At 49.9% G+C, this 15,097-nt stretch overlaps 6 protein-coding genes and 1 non-coding gene across 7 annotated transcripts; 4 read left to right on the forward strand and 3 right to left on the reverse strand.

Moving 5' to 3' along the window:
- Window positions 1-939: 939 nt before the first annotated feature.
- Window positions 940-2,802, forward strand: Pdw03_7459 (Class III chitinase, putative; the record flags this gene model as incomplete). Its single annotated transcript, XM_066101663.1, has 7 exons — window positions 940-1,048; window positions 1,092-1,163; window positions 1,216-1,229; window positions 1,285-1,412; window positions 1,470-2,167; window positions 2,233-2,358; window positions 2,501-2,802. The coding sequence occupies 7 exons, from the start codon at window positions 940-942 to the stop codon at window positions 2,800-2,802; spliced, it is 1,449 nt and encodes a 482-aa protein (XP_065956746.1).
- A 703-nt stretch (window positions 2,803-3,505) lies between these two features.
- Pdw03_7460 (Plasma membrane H(+)ATPase, putative) lies at window positions 3,506-6,705 on the reverse strand (the record flags this gene model as incomplete). Its single annotated transcript, XM_014678381.1, has 4 exons — window positions 3,506-5,212; window positions 5,262-5,960; window positions 6,026-6,249; window positions 6,300-6,705. 4 exons carry the CDS (start codon window positions 6,703-6,705, stop codon window positions 3,506-3,508), a joined length of 3,036 nt encoding a protein of 1,011 aa, XP_014533867.1.
- A 1,701-nt stretch (window positions 6,706-8,406) lies between these two features.
- Pdw03_7461 (Glutamyl-tRNA synthetase) lies at window positions 8,407-10,698 on the reverse strand (the record flags this gene model as incomplete). The annotated part of the gene is made up of 3 exons (XM_014678380.1): window positions 8,407-9,901; window positions 9,972-10,357; window positions 10,438-10,698. 3 exons carry the CDS (start codon window positions 10,696-10,698, stop codon window positions 8,407-8,409), a joined length of 2,142 nt encoding a protein of 713 aa, XP_014533866.1.
- Window positions 10,699-10,857: 159 nt separating this feature from the next.
- On the forward strand, window positions 10,858-11,892 carry Pdw03_7462 (mitochondrial 54S ribosomal protein uL1m; the record flags this gene model as incomplete). The annotated part of the gene is made up of 3 exons (XM_014678379.1): window positions 10,858-11,096; window positions 11,170-11,734; window positions 11,800-11,892. The coding sequence occupies 3 exons, from the start codon at window positions 10,858-10,860 to the stop codon at window positions 11,890-11,892; spliced, it is 897 nt and encodes a 298-aa protein (XP_014533865.1).
- Window positions 11,893-12,063: 171 nt separating this feature from the next.
- Window positions 12,064-12,999, reverse strand: Pdw03_7463 (COG complex component COG2; the record flags this gene model as incomplete). Its single annotated transcript, XM_014678378.1, has 2 exons — window positions 12,064-12,936; window positions 12,985-12,999. 2 exons carry the CDS (start codon window positions 12,997-12,999, stop codon window positions 12,064-12,066), a joined length of 888 nt encoding a protein of 295 aa, XP_014533864.1.
- Window positions 13,000-13,129: 130 nt separating this feature from the next.
- On the forward strand, window positions 13,130-13,215 carry Pdw03_tRNA78. Its single transcript has one exon. It is a non-coding gene; the product is annotated as a tRNA-Thr (tRNA).
- A 352-nt stretch (window positions 13,216-13,567) lies between these two features.
- Pdw03_7464 (uncharacterized protein) lies at window positions 13,568-14,830 on the forward strand (the record flags this gene model as incomplete). Its single annotated transcript, XM_014678377.1, has 1 exon — window positions 13,568-14,830. One exon carries the CDS (start codon window positions 13,568-13,570, stop codon window positions 14,828-14,830), a length of 1,263 nt encoding a protein of 420 aa, XP_014533863.1.
- Between the last annotated feature and the right edge of the window lie 267 nt (window positions 14,831-15,097).

A 15,097-nucleotide genomic window follows, 5' to 3' on the forward strand; every position in this document is an offset into this window, starting at 1 on the left:
TAATGCAGGTGGCTCACACTCTGCCGGGCAATACTATCGGATCTATAATTCTTAGTGTGTCTCATCAATTTTTGGATAGGTGCAACCCTAGGACATGATTAATCTATGTGCTGATGGTCAAGTACTCGCAGCGATGAGTGTGTAGAAGATATATATTCCGAGCTCCGAACAGTCGTTTGGTCTACACCTTGCTTCTTGTCATCGGAATTTTGTTTTTCTTGTCAAGAAGACTAGCCTGCAAACATGAAATTAACCAAAAGAATGGTTCTTGAACGTCTAACCGCGTAAAATTCGAATTATGGGCAGAGCTCATGGTGAATAGTTTGTCTTGACTTGCAAGGGTGGTATAGTATGTGCCACCATGACCCCCCCCCCCCCTTCGAGATGACCCCCAAGATGGCAAGGGATATGACCCCTGAAAGTGATGATCGAGCATATGGTACGGTATCTACAACATATTAGTCAATTGCTGATGGCCTGGAACTTGATTAAACACCCAAACATGCTCATCCCTCGACGCATTCTTGGACCTGGCCTCAGTCCCCTGACAACAACACTGGAATGGAGACCAGGGTAATGAGCACATCTCACAATCCGATGAAAATTATCATTTACTACCATCAATTACACATTGTGTCCATTTGAGACCGAGGAATGACCCCGATCCCTCTTTCAGATCGCTGGGTGGACATGTGGATCATACCATGCGCCGAGGGCACCAGGCTAGGCACCTGAATGGGGAACGCAGCTATTTCTTTTTACAAAATGAAGAGGACAAAAATGCACGTTAAGCTATTTAACGATGCGCTGTGCTCGTTCGTGACGAGGCTCAGTGTTCGTGTCAATTCTGTCCCTATACATCCTCTAGTCCCATATCTTAATTTAATCTTCGATAACTAATTAGATAACCCATGAACCTACCGTGCTAACCTCGGCACAATGCGTCACCATCAGGGTCTTCTTTCTTGGTCTATATTCCTGGCTTCACTTGGAGGGGCACAGGCGAAGTTGGATTTGAACTCGGCCAGCAACATCGTTGTTTACTGGGGTATGTGATCATTGAATATTCGGGTTGAAAATACTTACACCAGGTCCTGAAGGTCAAAATTCTTTTAACGGAAAGGGCGATAAGGCACAGCAGCCCCTGGCACACTACTGCGATGGTGAGTGAACCATCTATTTTCGATGTGGTTGTTGGCTAATGTGAGAGTCTAGATGACGATATTGATGTATGAACCGGATCACCAGGAGAGACGAAAATGATCGACTAACAGAATGAGATAGGTGATACCAATGGCCTTCGATATGATGGTCAATGGACCAGGAGGTGCTCCAGAGATCGATTTCTCAGTTACCAGCAAGGACTGCGATCTCTTTGAGGGCACTCAACTGAAGAATTGTCCTTTAATTGGGTATGTGTTGCTATATCACGTGTGTTAGGAATTTGCCAGAAGGCTAATATTTATCAGCGAGGACATTGCGACGTGCCAAGAGAAGAACAAGACGATTCTTCTTTCAATCGGTGGAGCGACGTATAGTGAGGGCGGCTTCAAGTCTGAGGAAGATGCCAAGGACGGCGCGAGGCTGATGTGGGAGACATTTGGCCCCAAAAAAGAGGGCTCTAAAGCTTTTCGTCCCTTCGGTGACGTCGCCTTGGATGGGTTCGACTTCGACTTTGAGGCTAACGTCCAACACATGGCCCCCTTCGCCAACGAGCTGCGCTCACTGATGAAGGCAGATGAAAGCAAGCAGCAGTTCTACTTGACAGCAGCACCACAATGTCCCTACCCCGATCAGGCAGACAAAGAGATCCTCAACGGCCCTGTCTATATCGACGCTATCTGGGTTCAGTTTTACAACAACTACTGTGGCGTCAACACCTTCAACTCCGATAGCTCACGTGGCGAATACAACTTCGAAGAGTGGGACAACTGGGCTAAAACGGTGTCTAATAACAAGGATGTCAAGGTCATCATCGGCGTTCCAGCATTTACTACCGCGGCTAGCACAGGATATATCCCTGCGTCCCAGTTGGACAAGGTGATTGAATACACCAAGAAGTTCGAGAGTTTTGGTGGAGTAATGATGTGGGATGCTACACAGGCATATGGTAATGAGGGATTTATCAAGGACGTTCGGAAAAGCCTGGGCCCTGCGAATGATTCCGGTTCGTCGTCGCCCGATCCGGTGTCAACCACGACACCTACCTCTGCGTCCACTGACTCAACGAAGACAACGGAACCAACGAAGACAACGGAACCAACGAAGACAACGGAACCAACGAAGACAACGGAACCAACGAAGACAACGGAACAGACGAAGCCAAAGACGACAACGACGACTTCATCGTCTTCCAATGTACCCGACTCCTCACACTCGTCTTCCTCCTCCTCATCTGCTTCTGCTTCGCACAAGGGAGTTGAAGAAACCACCACCGCTACCACCAATGAACAAAAAACCACCATCACGGCCACGATTACTATTACCGCTACAATCACAGATCATAAGCCTCAAAGTACAGAAGCAGAGCCGACTCCGACTGGAACCACATCTGCCGAGACAACTGCGACTCCCACCTCGACTGCTAGCTCACATGATGAGAGTGACTCGAGCACGGATGACTCGCAACCTAGCTCAGATGATGGATCAGATGACGGCTCCGATAGCAATGCTCTCAGCTCTATCCTCGGCAACGACCTTCTTACTTTGCTGAGTGGTCTCCGTCAAGCCAACAACATCGCTAGCGGCGTCACCCATGGTCCAAGCAATAATCTCCGACGTGCTCAGCGTAATCGTACCTGAGTGTCTGCGGCTTTGGCTAAGACTGGCAATCGTCTCATCTCCTTTGAGGGTTTGGATGTGTCACCATGGATGTACATGGTTGGCCTGTTGAGTACATTTGAAGAGCCACTATGATGGACTTGGCGTTATATCAAACACGGTGCATTTTCAATTTGTCTTACTAATCTTTCCTTCTCTTTAATACCCTTCGACCCTATTCCCTTTTAACTCACCCACCTTTGGGTTTACACTCGTTGATATGATACCCATCATTTCATATTTCCCTTTTGAAACCTTGGACCATCACACCATTTGCAGTTTTTTTTTTTTTGGTTTCTCCATCTGGGTCACTTTCTAACCTGCTATTCCAAGAATTAAAAAATAAGTACCATGTTGTAATCAAGGGTGCAGCTCGTTCTCTACATCTAAAATTGACATAGTATCACATTCGTTCCATGTATATTAAATGATTGAAATTCCAAAAACACAAAACCAAAAGTATTTGAGCGCCACTAGGATACTGGGCAGCAGATTCAACAGATTAGAGATTAATATAGAAACCCTCGTAGTCTTGTACGATGTCTCCGAGAACACCCCCGGAATAATAACGTTACCCACCATCGACAATACCCAGCCAGGCCAGGGACCGAACAAAAGACAACTCTCAACGTCCAATGAGAATCAAACCCCGGACGTGATACCTCCCACTTGATACGCCATCCATTTACTCAGCTTCCTCCTCCTCCTTGCTTGCAGTCAAGCAGAACCGACCCTTCGGCGCACCCCTTTCCTCGTACTCAACCGTAAGACGAGACAAATGAGCAAGCAAATTCTCAATTTTGACCTCGCCCTTGTCCCGCTGGACACGACCCAGATTGTCGAGCCACTCGATTTTGTTCAAAACGAAGTACACCAGCGCGATCACGATTGACACCCCCAGCGAATAACCCCAGATTCGTACAACAGTGACAATATCGGTCCAGCCATTCCTGGTCTCCACAAAATGATCTGCGGGCTTGGTCCTCACATTCTCGTTTGTAAACCAACCAAACAAACAGAAGATGGTGGCCAAAATATCGACGCCAAGGATCGCGGTCACCAGGTGGATAGATGGCCATGTGTCGATACCACGAGTGACAAAGATGAGCCAGTTCTCAGTAAGAGCTACTTCCAAAAAGAGAACCTCTTGAATGGATCCCCAATTTTGAATAATGCCTCCGGATTTCAGGAACATACTTCCTCGAATTACCCATGTACCCAAGGCGAGGAGAACTCCAAGAAGGCAAGAAATAAACCAGATTTTGGGAAGTTGCCATTCAACAGGTCGCAACTCAAAGGACGCATGATCATACGCCACCGCAACAGTCGCAAGATCGGCAAACAATGCCAGGAAGACAATAAGCTCAACACGGATACTTTCATTGAGGATGATCATCGAAGTGACAAGGTAAATCTCAAGGTGCAAACATAAGGCAATGCGGTATTGGATATACGACTTCATGCGATGGAAGATTTGACGAGCTACCTTTATGGAGTCAATAATGGTCGAAAGCCCAGGCTCAAGAAATACGATGTCGGATGCCGACTGGGCGGCTTCCGAGGCGCCTTCCACAGCAATGCCACAATCGGCTTTTTTGAGAGATGGTGCGTCATTCACACCATCACCGGTCATGGCGGTCAAATGGCCTCGTTCCTGTAGCATTTGCACGACTTGATATTTATGCTCTGGGAACACCTCGGCAAAGCCGTCTGCCTTTTCAACCAGATCACTGGCCATAGCACCGCTCAAACCGCCGTGGATTAGCTTGTCGGAATTGTATACCTTAGTACCTAAAGCTAACATCTTGCAGGTTTCTTTTGCAATAGCAATGGCATCACCAGTGAGCATCTTGACGCTGATACCGAGATTTTGAGCTTCGCTTATTGTTTGAGCGGTGTCTTCTCGGGGCGGATCAAACATTGGCAGCATTCCAAGTAAAGCCCAGTCCTCTCCTTCCTTTTGAACTGCAACACCGAGAGAGCGGAAGCCTCGATGCGCAAATTCCTGTGCTTTGGCCTTGTACAAGTCGGCAGTCTCCTTTGAACAGCTTGTCAATTGAAGCACGGCTTTCGGAGCGCCTTTGGTGCAGGTATACCGCACGCCGTCACAGGTGGCAATGGTGACGATACGTTTTGAAACAGGATCAAATGGCGTGAAAGTTTCAGTTGACCATCCCCGTCGCAAGATATCTCGTGCTCTTGGGTATTGCCGAAGCGTCAAGATTGTAACTTTATCAATCGGATCGAGAGATTCAATATTGTGCGACGATGCGAGAGCTGCAACGGCGAACATCCAATCAACATCGACACCTTCAGCTACGTAAGGATCACGAATACTCAATTTGTTTGCCGTGAGAGTACCGGTCTTATCGGAACACAGAATATCAACACCCTATTGCGCAGTTAGGATTGTAACGGCATCTAAGGCGATGCAGACTTACGGCCAGGGATTCTATTGCAGTCAGCTTTTGCACAATGGCCTTTTTCTTTGCCAAATAAGCAGCCCCAACAGCCATGGTGGTAGTGGTCACCACAGGTAGACCGACCGGTACACCAATAATCAACAACGATAGAGTGTAGTGAAGCAAAGTCTGTTGACCAGGCGAAGCGATAGGAATATGACGAAAGAATCCACCAATCCACGCAGCAAGAATCCATGCCATAACGAGAATCAACAGAGATGTTCCGATATTGTCCATGACAAGTTCAAAGTGGCCAGCCCCTTTAGCAGATTGCACCATACTTGCAGTGCGGCCAACGAACGAAGTTCTCGCACCCGTTTGAACGACTGCATAGGCCTTGCCACGCTTACAGCCAGTTGTGTAGAAGACCATATCTCCCATATAACGATCCACAGCTAGAGACTCACCCGTGATGGCCGAGTGATCACAAGCCAAAATAGGATAACCCCGTCTGCGGGCCTTCTTCGCCTGGTGTTCTTCCTCCTCCTTGGCTTTGCCATCGCCCTCGCCCTTGTCCTTATCGACCTTGGTTGGGTCATCCTCTTCATCAGACTCGGACCCTCCACCGAGCATACCCTGCTCTTGAAGCTGGTTGAACTCTTCCCAGCCATGTTCATCCTTGACATCACAGATAACCCTGGAGTCCGCAGGCACGACTTGTCCTTCGCCAATAATGACCTAGATGGTTGATCAGAGTCATGTTGCCTTCTGCTGAAATTGGGACTCATCCAAAATAGACTTACTACGTCTCCTGGAACCAACTCTCGAGCAAGACATTCTTGTCGAGTGCTGTCACGAATAACCTGCGCACGTAGGGCAATATCACCCTTCAGACTCGCAACCACATCGGCAGCCTGCTTCTCCTGATACCAGCCCACTGACGCGTTCAGGCACAGGATACCAATGATGACACCGAAGTCCACCCAGTCCTCCAAACCAGCAGCAAGCAAAACAGCCAATTCCATAACTATCCGCAAGTTAGTGTGTTGATTAATTAAAAGAAGAGGAAGGACTCACCATAGAGAATTGGACCCTGGAAGTAAGACAGGATCTTAGCAATAGGATTCTCCTTCTCGGATGTCAACTCATTCCACCCAGCCCGACGACGACGCAGTGGAACCTCATGGCTAGAAAGTCCCTCTCGGATATCCGTCATGGTCCACTCATCTGGAAACTTGCCGGCTTCCCCCTCAACTTTTCTGACGTGACCCTTTCGTTTCTTCCACGGGGCGTACCAGACTCGTTTCTCGACCACTTCACCTTGCTCTTCATCCGCGGCATTGGCATCGCGGAACGTCGAAACATACTTTACGAGCTTGCCATACTCGTCCAAACTGTTCCAGTCCCCACTTAGAGATGCCCGAGAAATACGTGAGCTGCGGCGTCGGGCATCGGCACGCTCAGCTTTGCCCTCACCAGTCATGTTTGGCTTTCTTAGTCAGATCAACATTCATCCGGTGCGAAGAAACCAGATAGGCACATACCTGGTAAACGAAAAAAAATTCTAGATGAAAAAATGAACGAATGCACCAAGCAAGGAGATCGAAACGAAGCCAAAATGTTGTTCAAAAAACGAGCTTTTTTTATTTTCTACTAGCGCTTCAGCACTGGCAGTTGACGATAATCAAAAGACAATTCCGATGGTATCTGGAGTAGAAAAGAAAAAAAAAAAGCTGCTGAACGAAATGGTCACTTCGAAAGTAAATCATGCTGACGTCGGGCTAGGATGACTTCGGGAGAGATATCTATTCCCAGACAGGTGGCCTCATTAGTTTTGTCTCCATATTCGGTATTTGAAGGATGATGAAGTCGGGGAACCAGGTATCGAAAGGGACGAGCCGCGGATGACCCAAAGACCTCCCACCGGGCATAGATTGGTCAGACATTGGTTCAACCAATCGAGACGAAGCCTAGATTACTTAGTGGTGCAGGCAGGTACCCGGATTGACCTCGAGCCAAGAAGGCATTCAATTCACCTATGGATCGTGGAACATGTCCTCGGCAACGCCAGGACAAAATCGACTGAAAACTGTGACCTGTGGCTTTGACTGCAGGATGTTTTCGTACCATTGAACTTCGATTGACATAACAGTTATCATGAGGATAAAAAGTATCAATCGATGCATCCAGCTGTTCGGGGACAGTCATTGAACATTCAACAACGAAGCTAGAATATGATTCGAAAGCCATGAACTTGAAGCAACTGGGAAAGCCCTGCAAGCATTTGTGAGTGAATACGCTAGTCAATTCTGCTCTAGGGGACGAGCGGCTGTCCGGATGTCAACAGAATGCACGCAAAGTATTCTTCGACGTCATGCGCACCCTTTCCGCTGAAAGCCGGCCGGCGGAATTTACATCCATTCCACGCCAGTTTCATGATTCGTCTGGAGAAACAAAACGGTCGAATTTTGAACCAGGTGGCCCGGAATATGGAAAGTATAAAAAGCATGGTAATGATCGACTTACCCAGGGTGATCATTGCAGTTGGATTCGGTCACACGTGACCATGTTCAGCCCTACATGCGCCATTATATCCAACCATCCTAGAGCAACATTTCCCAAAGTGACCGAGGTATTGTCCGATACGCCAACCTGTAGTCAAAATCTGCACAAAGGCCCAATAAAAGAATGCTCTCTGGCAGCCCTATAAATAATGGTAGATCTGTCGAGGGTGTAGTGCCAGTGACAAATTTGGTAACATAGAACTGAAGATAAAATGCTAAGAACAAACGAGGTTTCAGGCAAAAACATTCCTAAAATTGCAGGAGCAAACCACCGAGTTGGGACAAAGGAAAGAGGTTGTATGTACCAGGATTTTTTTTTGCAGGTCCAACTTCCTCTTCGTCTCTCCATACCCTTAGCCTGCTTGCATTAATTTCATGGATTCCATTGTATGATAGTTCCATCAAAATAAGAATATTCCCAACCCCAACGTGGCTCTGAAAGGCTCAGCAGGCGAATCTCCGTCTCTATTTATGTTCATTTTTACAGGGCACTAGGTGGGATCATTTAAAAATTTTTCATTCTTCTTTCGCGGATTCGTAGACACCCCGGGAGACTTGCCCCCGAAGCCCCGCCCGAAGGAGATCACTCACAAAACTTGCTTCATATCATAACAGAGGATCTATTTGGACTTGCCGGAAGGAATGTTGAAGAAGACCGCAGGCTTACCAGGAGAGTAAGCACGGTCAACGCGGTAGTATCCCTTACGGTCGAACTGGATGATGTCGCTCTCCTTGAGATTAGCAACGTTGCAGTCGGCCAGACCCTCCTCGCGGAACTCGGTGTGCAAGTTAAGGAAGTCCTCCAGAGCGTCATCTTCACCAAGAGAATCCTTGGTCAGAAGGTGGTCGAAGTCGACCAGCTCGACCGGAACGAGGTCCTGTCCCTCGGTAGCAAGCCAGGTAACCTTCTTCTCGGTCTTCTTGACATCACCAGCCATGTGCAGCTCAAGCTCAAGGTCGGTGATGATGCCGGTTTCAGCGTTGGTGGTGACCTTGCGGACGATGGCATTACCCCAATTCATGAGAGTAATCTCCTCGTCAGGCTTGAACAGCTTGACATCCTCCTGCTCGAGGATGATGGAGCTGCTGTAGACAACCTTCTTCATGCCAACGGCGGCGTTCTTAATGTGTCGAGGCTTTTCCTCGGAGTAAGGTGCAGCAGGGCCACCGGTGACAGTGGTCTTAACAACGTTTTTGTTGAAAATGGTAGTGTGGCGCGGGGCAATAGGGTCAATGTACTTCTTGTTGGTCGCCCAGATAAGACCCCAGTCGAAGTTGGTCACTGCCTTAGAGGGGCCCTGCTTGAGGATAAACTCTCGGAGAGCAGGAATGGTCATACCGCGGCGACGAATACCACGAATAGTAGGGAAACGAGGATCGTCCCAGCCCCAAACAAGACCAGTCTCGACCAGCTTAGTCAGCTTACGCTTAGAGAGGAGGGTGCGAACGAAGTTCATGCGGGCGAAATCCCACACCTGAACGTTGCGCAGCTTCATAGTGTCCAGCATCCACTGGTACTGGGGGTTGCGGTCACGGTATTCGATAGTACGCAGAGCGTGGGTGACACCTTCCATCGAGTCAACGATAGGGCAGGCAAAGTCATAAGTCGGGTAGATTTTCCACTTGCTACCGGTGCGGTGGTGGACCGCTGGGTTACAGCGGTAGATAACGGGGTCACGCATAGCCTTATTAGGGCAATCGAAAGAGATTTTAGCACGGATGCACCAACGAAGACCCTCGGGGGTGCCGTTCTTCATTTCTTCCAGACGCAACAAGCTCTCCTCGGGGGAAAGATCGCGACGCTGGCTAGGCAAGCCGTCCCATCTCTGGGCGGCCATGGTTTCCTTATCGGTATCATCCGCGTAGGCGTCACCCTGCTTGATGATCTTGATGCAGTAATCGTACAACTCGTCAAAGTAGTCGCTAGTGTAGGTCATCTTGTTTGGCTTAATGCCCATGAGCGCAAGGTCCTCCACGATGGCGTCCTCGAACTCCTGCTTCTCGTTCGAAGGGTTGGTATCGTCGAATCTGAGGAGCATGGTACCGTTGTACTTCTCGTGCGCAAAATAGTCGTTCAGAAGAGCGGCCTTAGCGTGACCAATGTGGAGATATCCACTACGATAGAGAACAGAGTTAGTCTGGAGGACAGAACTAGCCAAGCGACTAAGGACCAGGCATAACTCACGAAGGCTCGGGAGGGAATCGGGTGACGACACCATTCTCGGTGTTTTTGAGTGCAATGTCGTAGCTAGCACCCTCCTTGGACTTTGCTACCTTCTTCTCCTTGGCAACTGCATTCATTGACTCCACAGCGGCGGTAGTCCAGGGGCAAAGCTCCTCCAAGAATCGGTACCAGCGGGTAAGGTTAACTAGGGATCCCTTCTTCAGGGCTGCAGCGGCGACACGGTTACCACGGAGAGCACCCCAAAGAGCAATGTCGGGGGTAGACAGAGAGTATCCGACGACGAACGAGCGCATAAGGAGATGGGCGTCAAGGCGCTGGAGCACGGGGTCGAGAGCCTTAAAGTCGAGAGTAGTTAAGAAATCCAACTGGGAGATCCACTCGGCTTCCTATTGCGTGGCGTTAGGGACATTTTTGTTTCCAAAAAAAAAAGACTCGACTCGATCGCGGGGTTTCTGTGGCAACTTACGGCCTTGGAATCCTTGCCAGCCAGGAACGGGAATTGAGTAGCAAGCTCCTGGATGACATTGGCAGTACCATAGACGGAGTTAGAGCCGCTGGTAAGCTGCACAATGGCCTTGTCGCCATCCTGGAGAAGAGCAGTATCCTCGTAGGTGACGGTGACGACGGGGGTAGGGCGAGCCTCATTAATGGAGGTGACGATGAGAACCACGGGCAGAAGAGCCGCGTGATTGCCACGAGTGGCCACTTTCAACTCGTACTGAGACATTGTGCAGAAGTGTAGTGTAGGGAGCAATGTGAATTTCTGGAGGGGCAGAGTCATCATCTACAATCCCCGTCCGGAGCCATATTTTTCCGAGTCCGACAGCTTTCCGGCAGAAAACAATTGCTTCATCCAGTCGATCAGCTCGAATCAACGCCTGACAACATGTCGTCCTCCGGCTCGGTACTGCCCACTGCGGCACGCGGAATCCTCTCGTCATGCCGGAATCCGTTGCGGAATACCTCAATCGCTCCCGTTCTCTCGACTTTCCAGCAGGTCCGAGGTCTTAAGCACAAACCAAAGAAGGGGAAAGAGCAGCCTACCAAGAGCCGAAAAGGACCCCAGGAGTTCCGGCAAATCAATTTGAAGGATATGCCGCAGTATTCTCTGTGTGATGCTATGCGGTATGTACTGAGCATCTGACATGGAAACGTCAGTCAACAGCCGGGTCATCAATTGACATATTCCTTTCTGCAGGTATATCCGGGCCATCGAAGTCGGTCGCGAACCCTCCGTCCAAAAATACGAACTGCATATCCGATTGCGGACAAAGCGCGACGGTCCTGTTATCCGTAACATGCTCCGATTCCCCCACGCCGTGCAGACCGAATCCCGCATCTGCGTCATCTGCCCCCCCGGTTCAAAAGCAGCTAAGGAAGCGCTTGCCGCCGGTGCCGTTCTTGTCGGTGAACAAGAAGTTTTCGATGCGGTTAAGGCAGGCTCTATTGAGTTCGATCGCTGTCTCGCCCACCCGGACAGTTTGCCGGCGCTGAACAAGGCCGCCCTGGGTCGTATCCTTGGTCCTCGCGGTTTGATGCCCAGTGCCAAGACTGGTACTGTTGTGGAAGACGTGGCTGCGCGAGTGGAAATGCTCCGTGGTGGTACCGTGTACCGTGAGCGTGATGCCGTAATCCGTCTACCTGTCGGGCAGTTGGGCTTCTCTCCGGAGCAGTTGCGCGACAATTTGCGCGTGACCCTTGACCAGATTAAGAAGGATGCTTCTGCGTTGACCGACCGTGTCAACAAGGAGGTCTATGAGGTGGTGAGTACTTGAATCACGCTTTTTTTTAAAAAAAAGTGAAAGCCAGCTTCTAACAATACCATCAGGTACTGAGCTCGACGAACGGACCCGGTTTCTCACTCAACGGCGAATTCCGCACCGACGCCTCCCCCCCAACTTCCGCCCTGAAGGGCATGTAACATACTCAATTTTCTTATATCCTTTGGCGTGTACAAATTTATTGTTTTATTAGGAAAGGACATGGTGTATCATGGTATCATTGTTACATTAGAACTTGACAAGACCGAACGCCGACGCTATGTATTCAAATCAGTGCAAATTGCCAATTCTCAGGACGAAGCACGTAGTTTTTACAGCTTGAGGTTCTTCAACGCGGTGACTGCACTGACGTCCTCACCCATTAACTCGTAGAGACGCAAAACTGCCATTGTCCTAGCATCGCGCTCTCCATGTTTCTCACCCGCCGCGGTGGCCTGCTCCAAGGCAGTTTTGAGATCCAGGAGTACGGTAGACTTGATCTTTGCGACTCGTGGTTGCTGCGCAAGCAGAAAGGGATGCTTTTCACCGACTCGGGCAGCTATTAATGTCAAATAGACAAACTTCTGCGCATGGCGTTCCATCCTCTTCAGTGAAATTGTAGGTGTGCCATCGGCTAGGTCATCGTCATTGCTGTCTTCACTCTCCCCGCTGTACAAATCGGACTCCGTATCCGATTCATCCAGTGAATGTTCTTGTGATGACTTGTCCTGGATCATCAAACGATGTTCCAATTCCTCCACCCGATCCGCATAGTCTAGCAGATCTTTGCCAACATCGGCTTTCGTCCGTAGTCGCCGCTTGTCATTCAACAGCTCTTCCACTTCTTGGCGTCGCGCCTCAACCTGGGCCCGGATGGCTTTGGCATCGCGCTGGATCGAAAGCACGCCTACTTTCACGCCTTCTACTTTCTCCTCTCCCCCGCGAAGCGCGCTGCCTAACGAGAGAAAGTCCTGATAATTCTCATTGACAAGATCCAACAGCTCCTTGTTCAATAACTGCTCCAGTCCCCGCAATTCCTGTCGGAGATCCTCAAGGCTCTGATGTCTGTTCGTCAGTGACGACAGGAAAATCGCTGGATCGAAATCAGGGGCAAGAAATGAGCTGCGGGATAGAGGTTCCGGGAAGGGCAGGCCGGATGGGTCTTCATCGAGGTCAGAAGAGAGAGACCCGTCGGAGTCGCCAAACTATTGAAGATTAGATGACGTATCAATGCGAGTGACGTGGATTCATACTTGGAACCGATTCATGGTGCGGGCAAGGCGTGGGCAATGGATAAGTTAGTGCTAGGGAAACTTGGTGATGGTGGCACATGCCTCGGTTAGGCCTACGCAGAGATCCAGCAAGGGTTTCACAAAGGAGAGATCATACTATTGAAATGGCTTTGTGGCCCAGTGGTTAAGGCATCCCGCTCGTACTGTTCAGTGCCAACGGGGGGGTCCCGCGTTCAAATCGCGGCAGAGCCATTCGTTTTTTTTCTTGAGCCAAGTTGCTGAGCTCGCATGATCCGATATCTTGCAATGGAAGGTTAATTTAATGTTGTGCTTTTAACGTACCTGAACCACACCGACGGCTTCGATGCTCCGCATCATAGAACCCCGGGTTCCCCCACGTCGCCCCCACTATCCGATTGGATGACTGACTCCCAAACCAAACACCCATCCCATGCCGGGGAATACATCTTGCGCAACGTGGATGAATCACTCTTGAGCCAAATCTGACCTTCTCGAGCGTCCTGTGCCCTCATAGAGCGGGGTCATTGTCTGCGCTGTCTCCTGCATTACACGTAGCTGCGCGCAACCGAAACCGGTGCAGAAGATGTGGTCAGATCCATTGCCTGAGATACGGTCGTCGTCGTCTTCCTTACCTCGGCAAGGATGGTCCCGACTCCGATCCCCATCCCATGCGTCTCCAGTCGTGTCCTCTTCCGGCCCCTCATGCCAGACCACCCAGCGCTACGATTCCGTCGCCGAAGATCCATCCGCCCCACATCGCGCCACGGCTCTGCGCCAGCTGAATGGTTCCCCGAGGCCTGCATCTCGTCCTGTTCCAGTTGATATTCCCTCTCGCCGGCGCTCATCGACACTCGCTACACGGCCTGTGCTTGTTAGAGCGTATTCGGGAGATGCGCAGAACAGATCTACGCAACCGTCTGCAATGTCTGTGCGCCGGTTCCTCTCGTTCTCCAGGTCGAGGAGCTTGGCTCCATCTCGCCCGTTTCAGTCTGATGTCTCGTTGCCCACGGATAAGGACTTCAGTATTGAGAGTATACTGCAGGCCATCGAGCCTGATATCCGTGGCACGCTGGACTCTATTGCGAAGATCTGTGGCCGGAGCAAGCTGAGTCTTTCCAATGAGTATGGGAGTCACATCGCGTCATTGGGTGAGATTTGTGCTCCGTCGAGTGCGTTAGGACCTGTTGAGGAGTCCAGGCCCAGTGAAGAACGGCATGCCGATGATAGCAACGCGGTCATCATTGACGAGGAGGCTAGTCCGATTGATCCAGTTTGTGATGTGAATCCATTCTCGTTTCATCGGTACCTAGAAAATCTGCGGCAGACTGCTTCCATGCTCGAACACACTGGTGCTTCTGACCAAACAACTCAGAGACAACCCCATTCTCCACCGTCTCCTGATATTGCCTCCGAGGCGGATACTGCTCCAGCTTTTAGTCCGGAAACCATATCCTCAACTCCTTTCACGCGCGAATTCGCATCAAAACCCAAGCGTATCGGATGCGATTTACTCGCGAAGAATTCTGCTGCTGGTTGTGGTGAACAGCAGTCGTCTCAGATTGCCACTCCCGCTGTAGTGTTAGAGGTTCATCTGGAGGCGATTGCAATTGATGGATCCTCAGCTGAATCCAATCTTCTCCCAGAACCTGCTCTGGGCGGTCATGGTTCGCCTGACACGGAAAGGTCGGGTCCGGAAATCATCCAATCCCTCCTTGGCTGGCTGAAATGGAATGACACTATCGCTGGACTAAAATCCAGTCCTGCTTTGCAGTCCGCAGAGGGTCGGCTACGAGCGATGCTTGATCGTCCAGGGAATGAGGCGGTGCCCTTAACTGTGCCTTGCTGATGACTAGGAACTCTAACGCGGTGCCTTGCCATGAGAGATGATAATGACTGATTTTAGCGACCACTGGTACATCCGTCAAGCAATCAACGAATTGCCTTTCTATCAACCTGATTTTCTTTGCAATAGGTGTTTTGGAAAACTTCGTTCTTTGGATATTTTTTGAACATCGAATACAACGGCAGTGTACCGGAAAAGGTCTAGGACAAGTAGATTCCACTACATCAGTTACACCACAATTGATTTATAATTGATTTATATGCCAAACTG

The sequence above is a fragment of the Penicillium digitatum genome, chromosome 2 (genome assembly GCF_016767815.1).
Source record: "Penicillium digitatum chromosome 2, complete sequence".
Lineage (NCBI taxonomy): Eukaryota > Fungi > Ascomycota > Eurotiomycetes > Eurotiales > Aspergillaceae > Penicillium > Penicillium digitatum.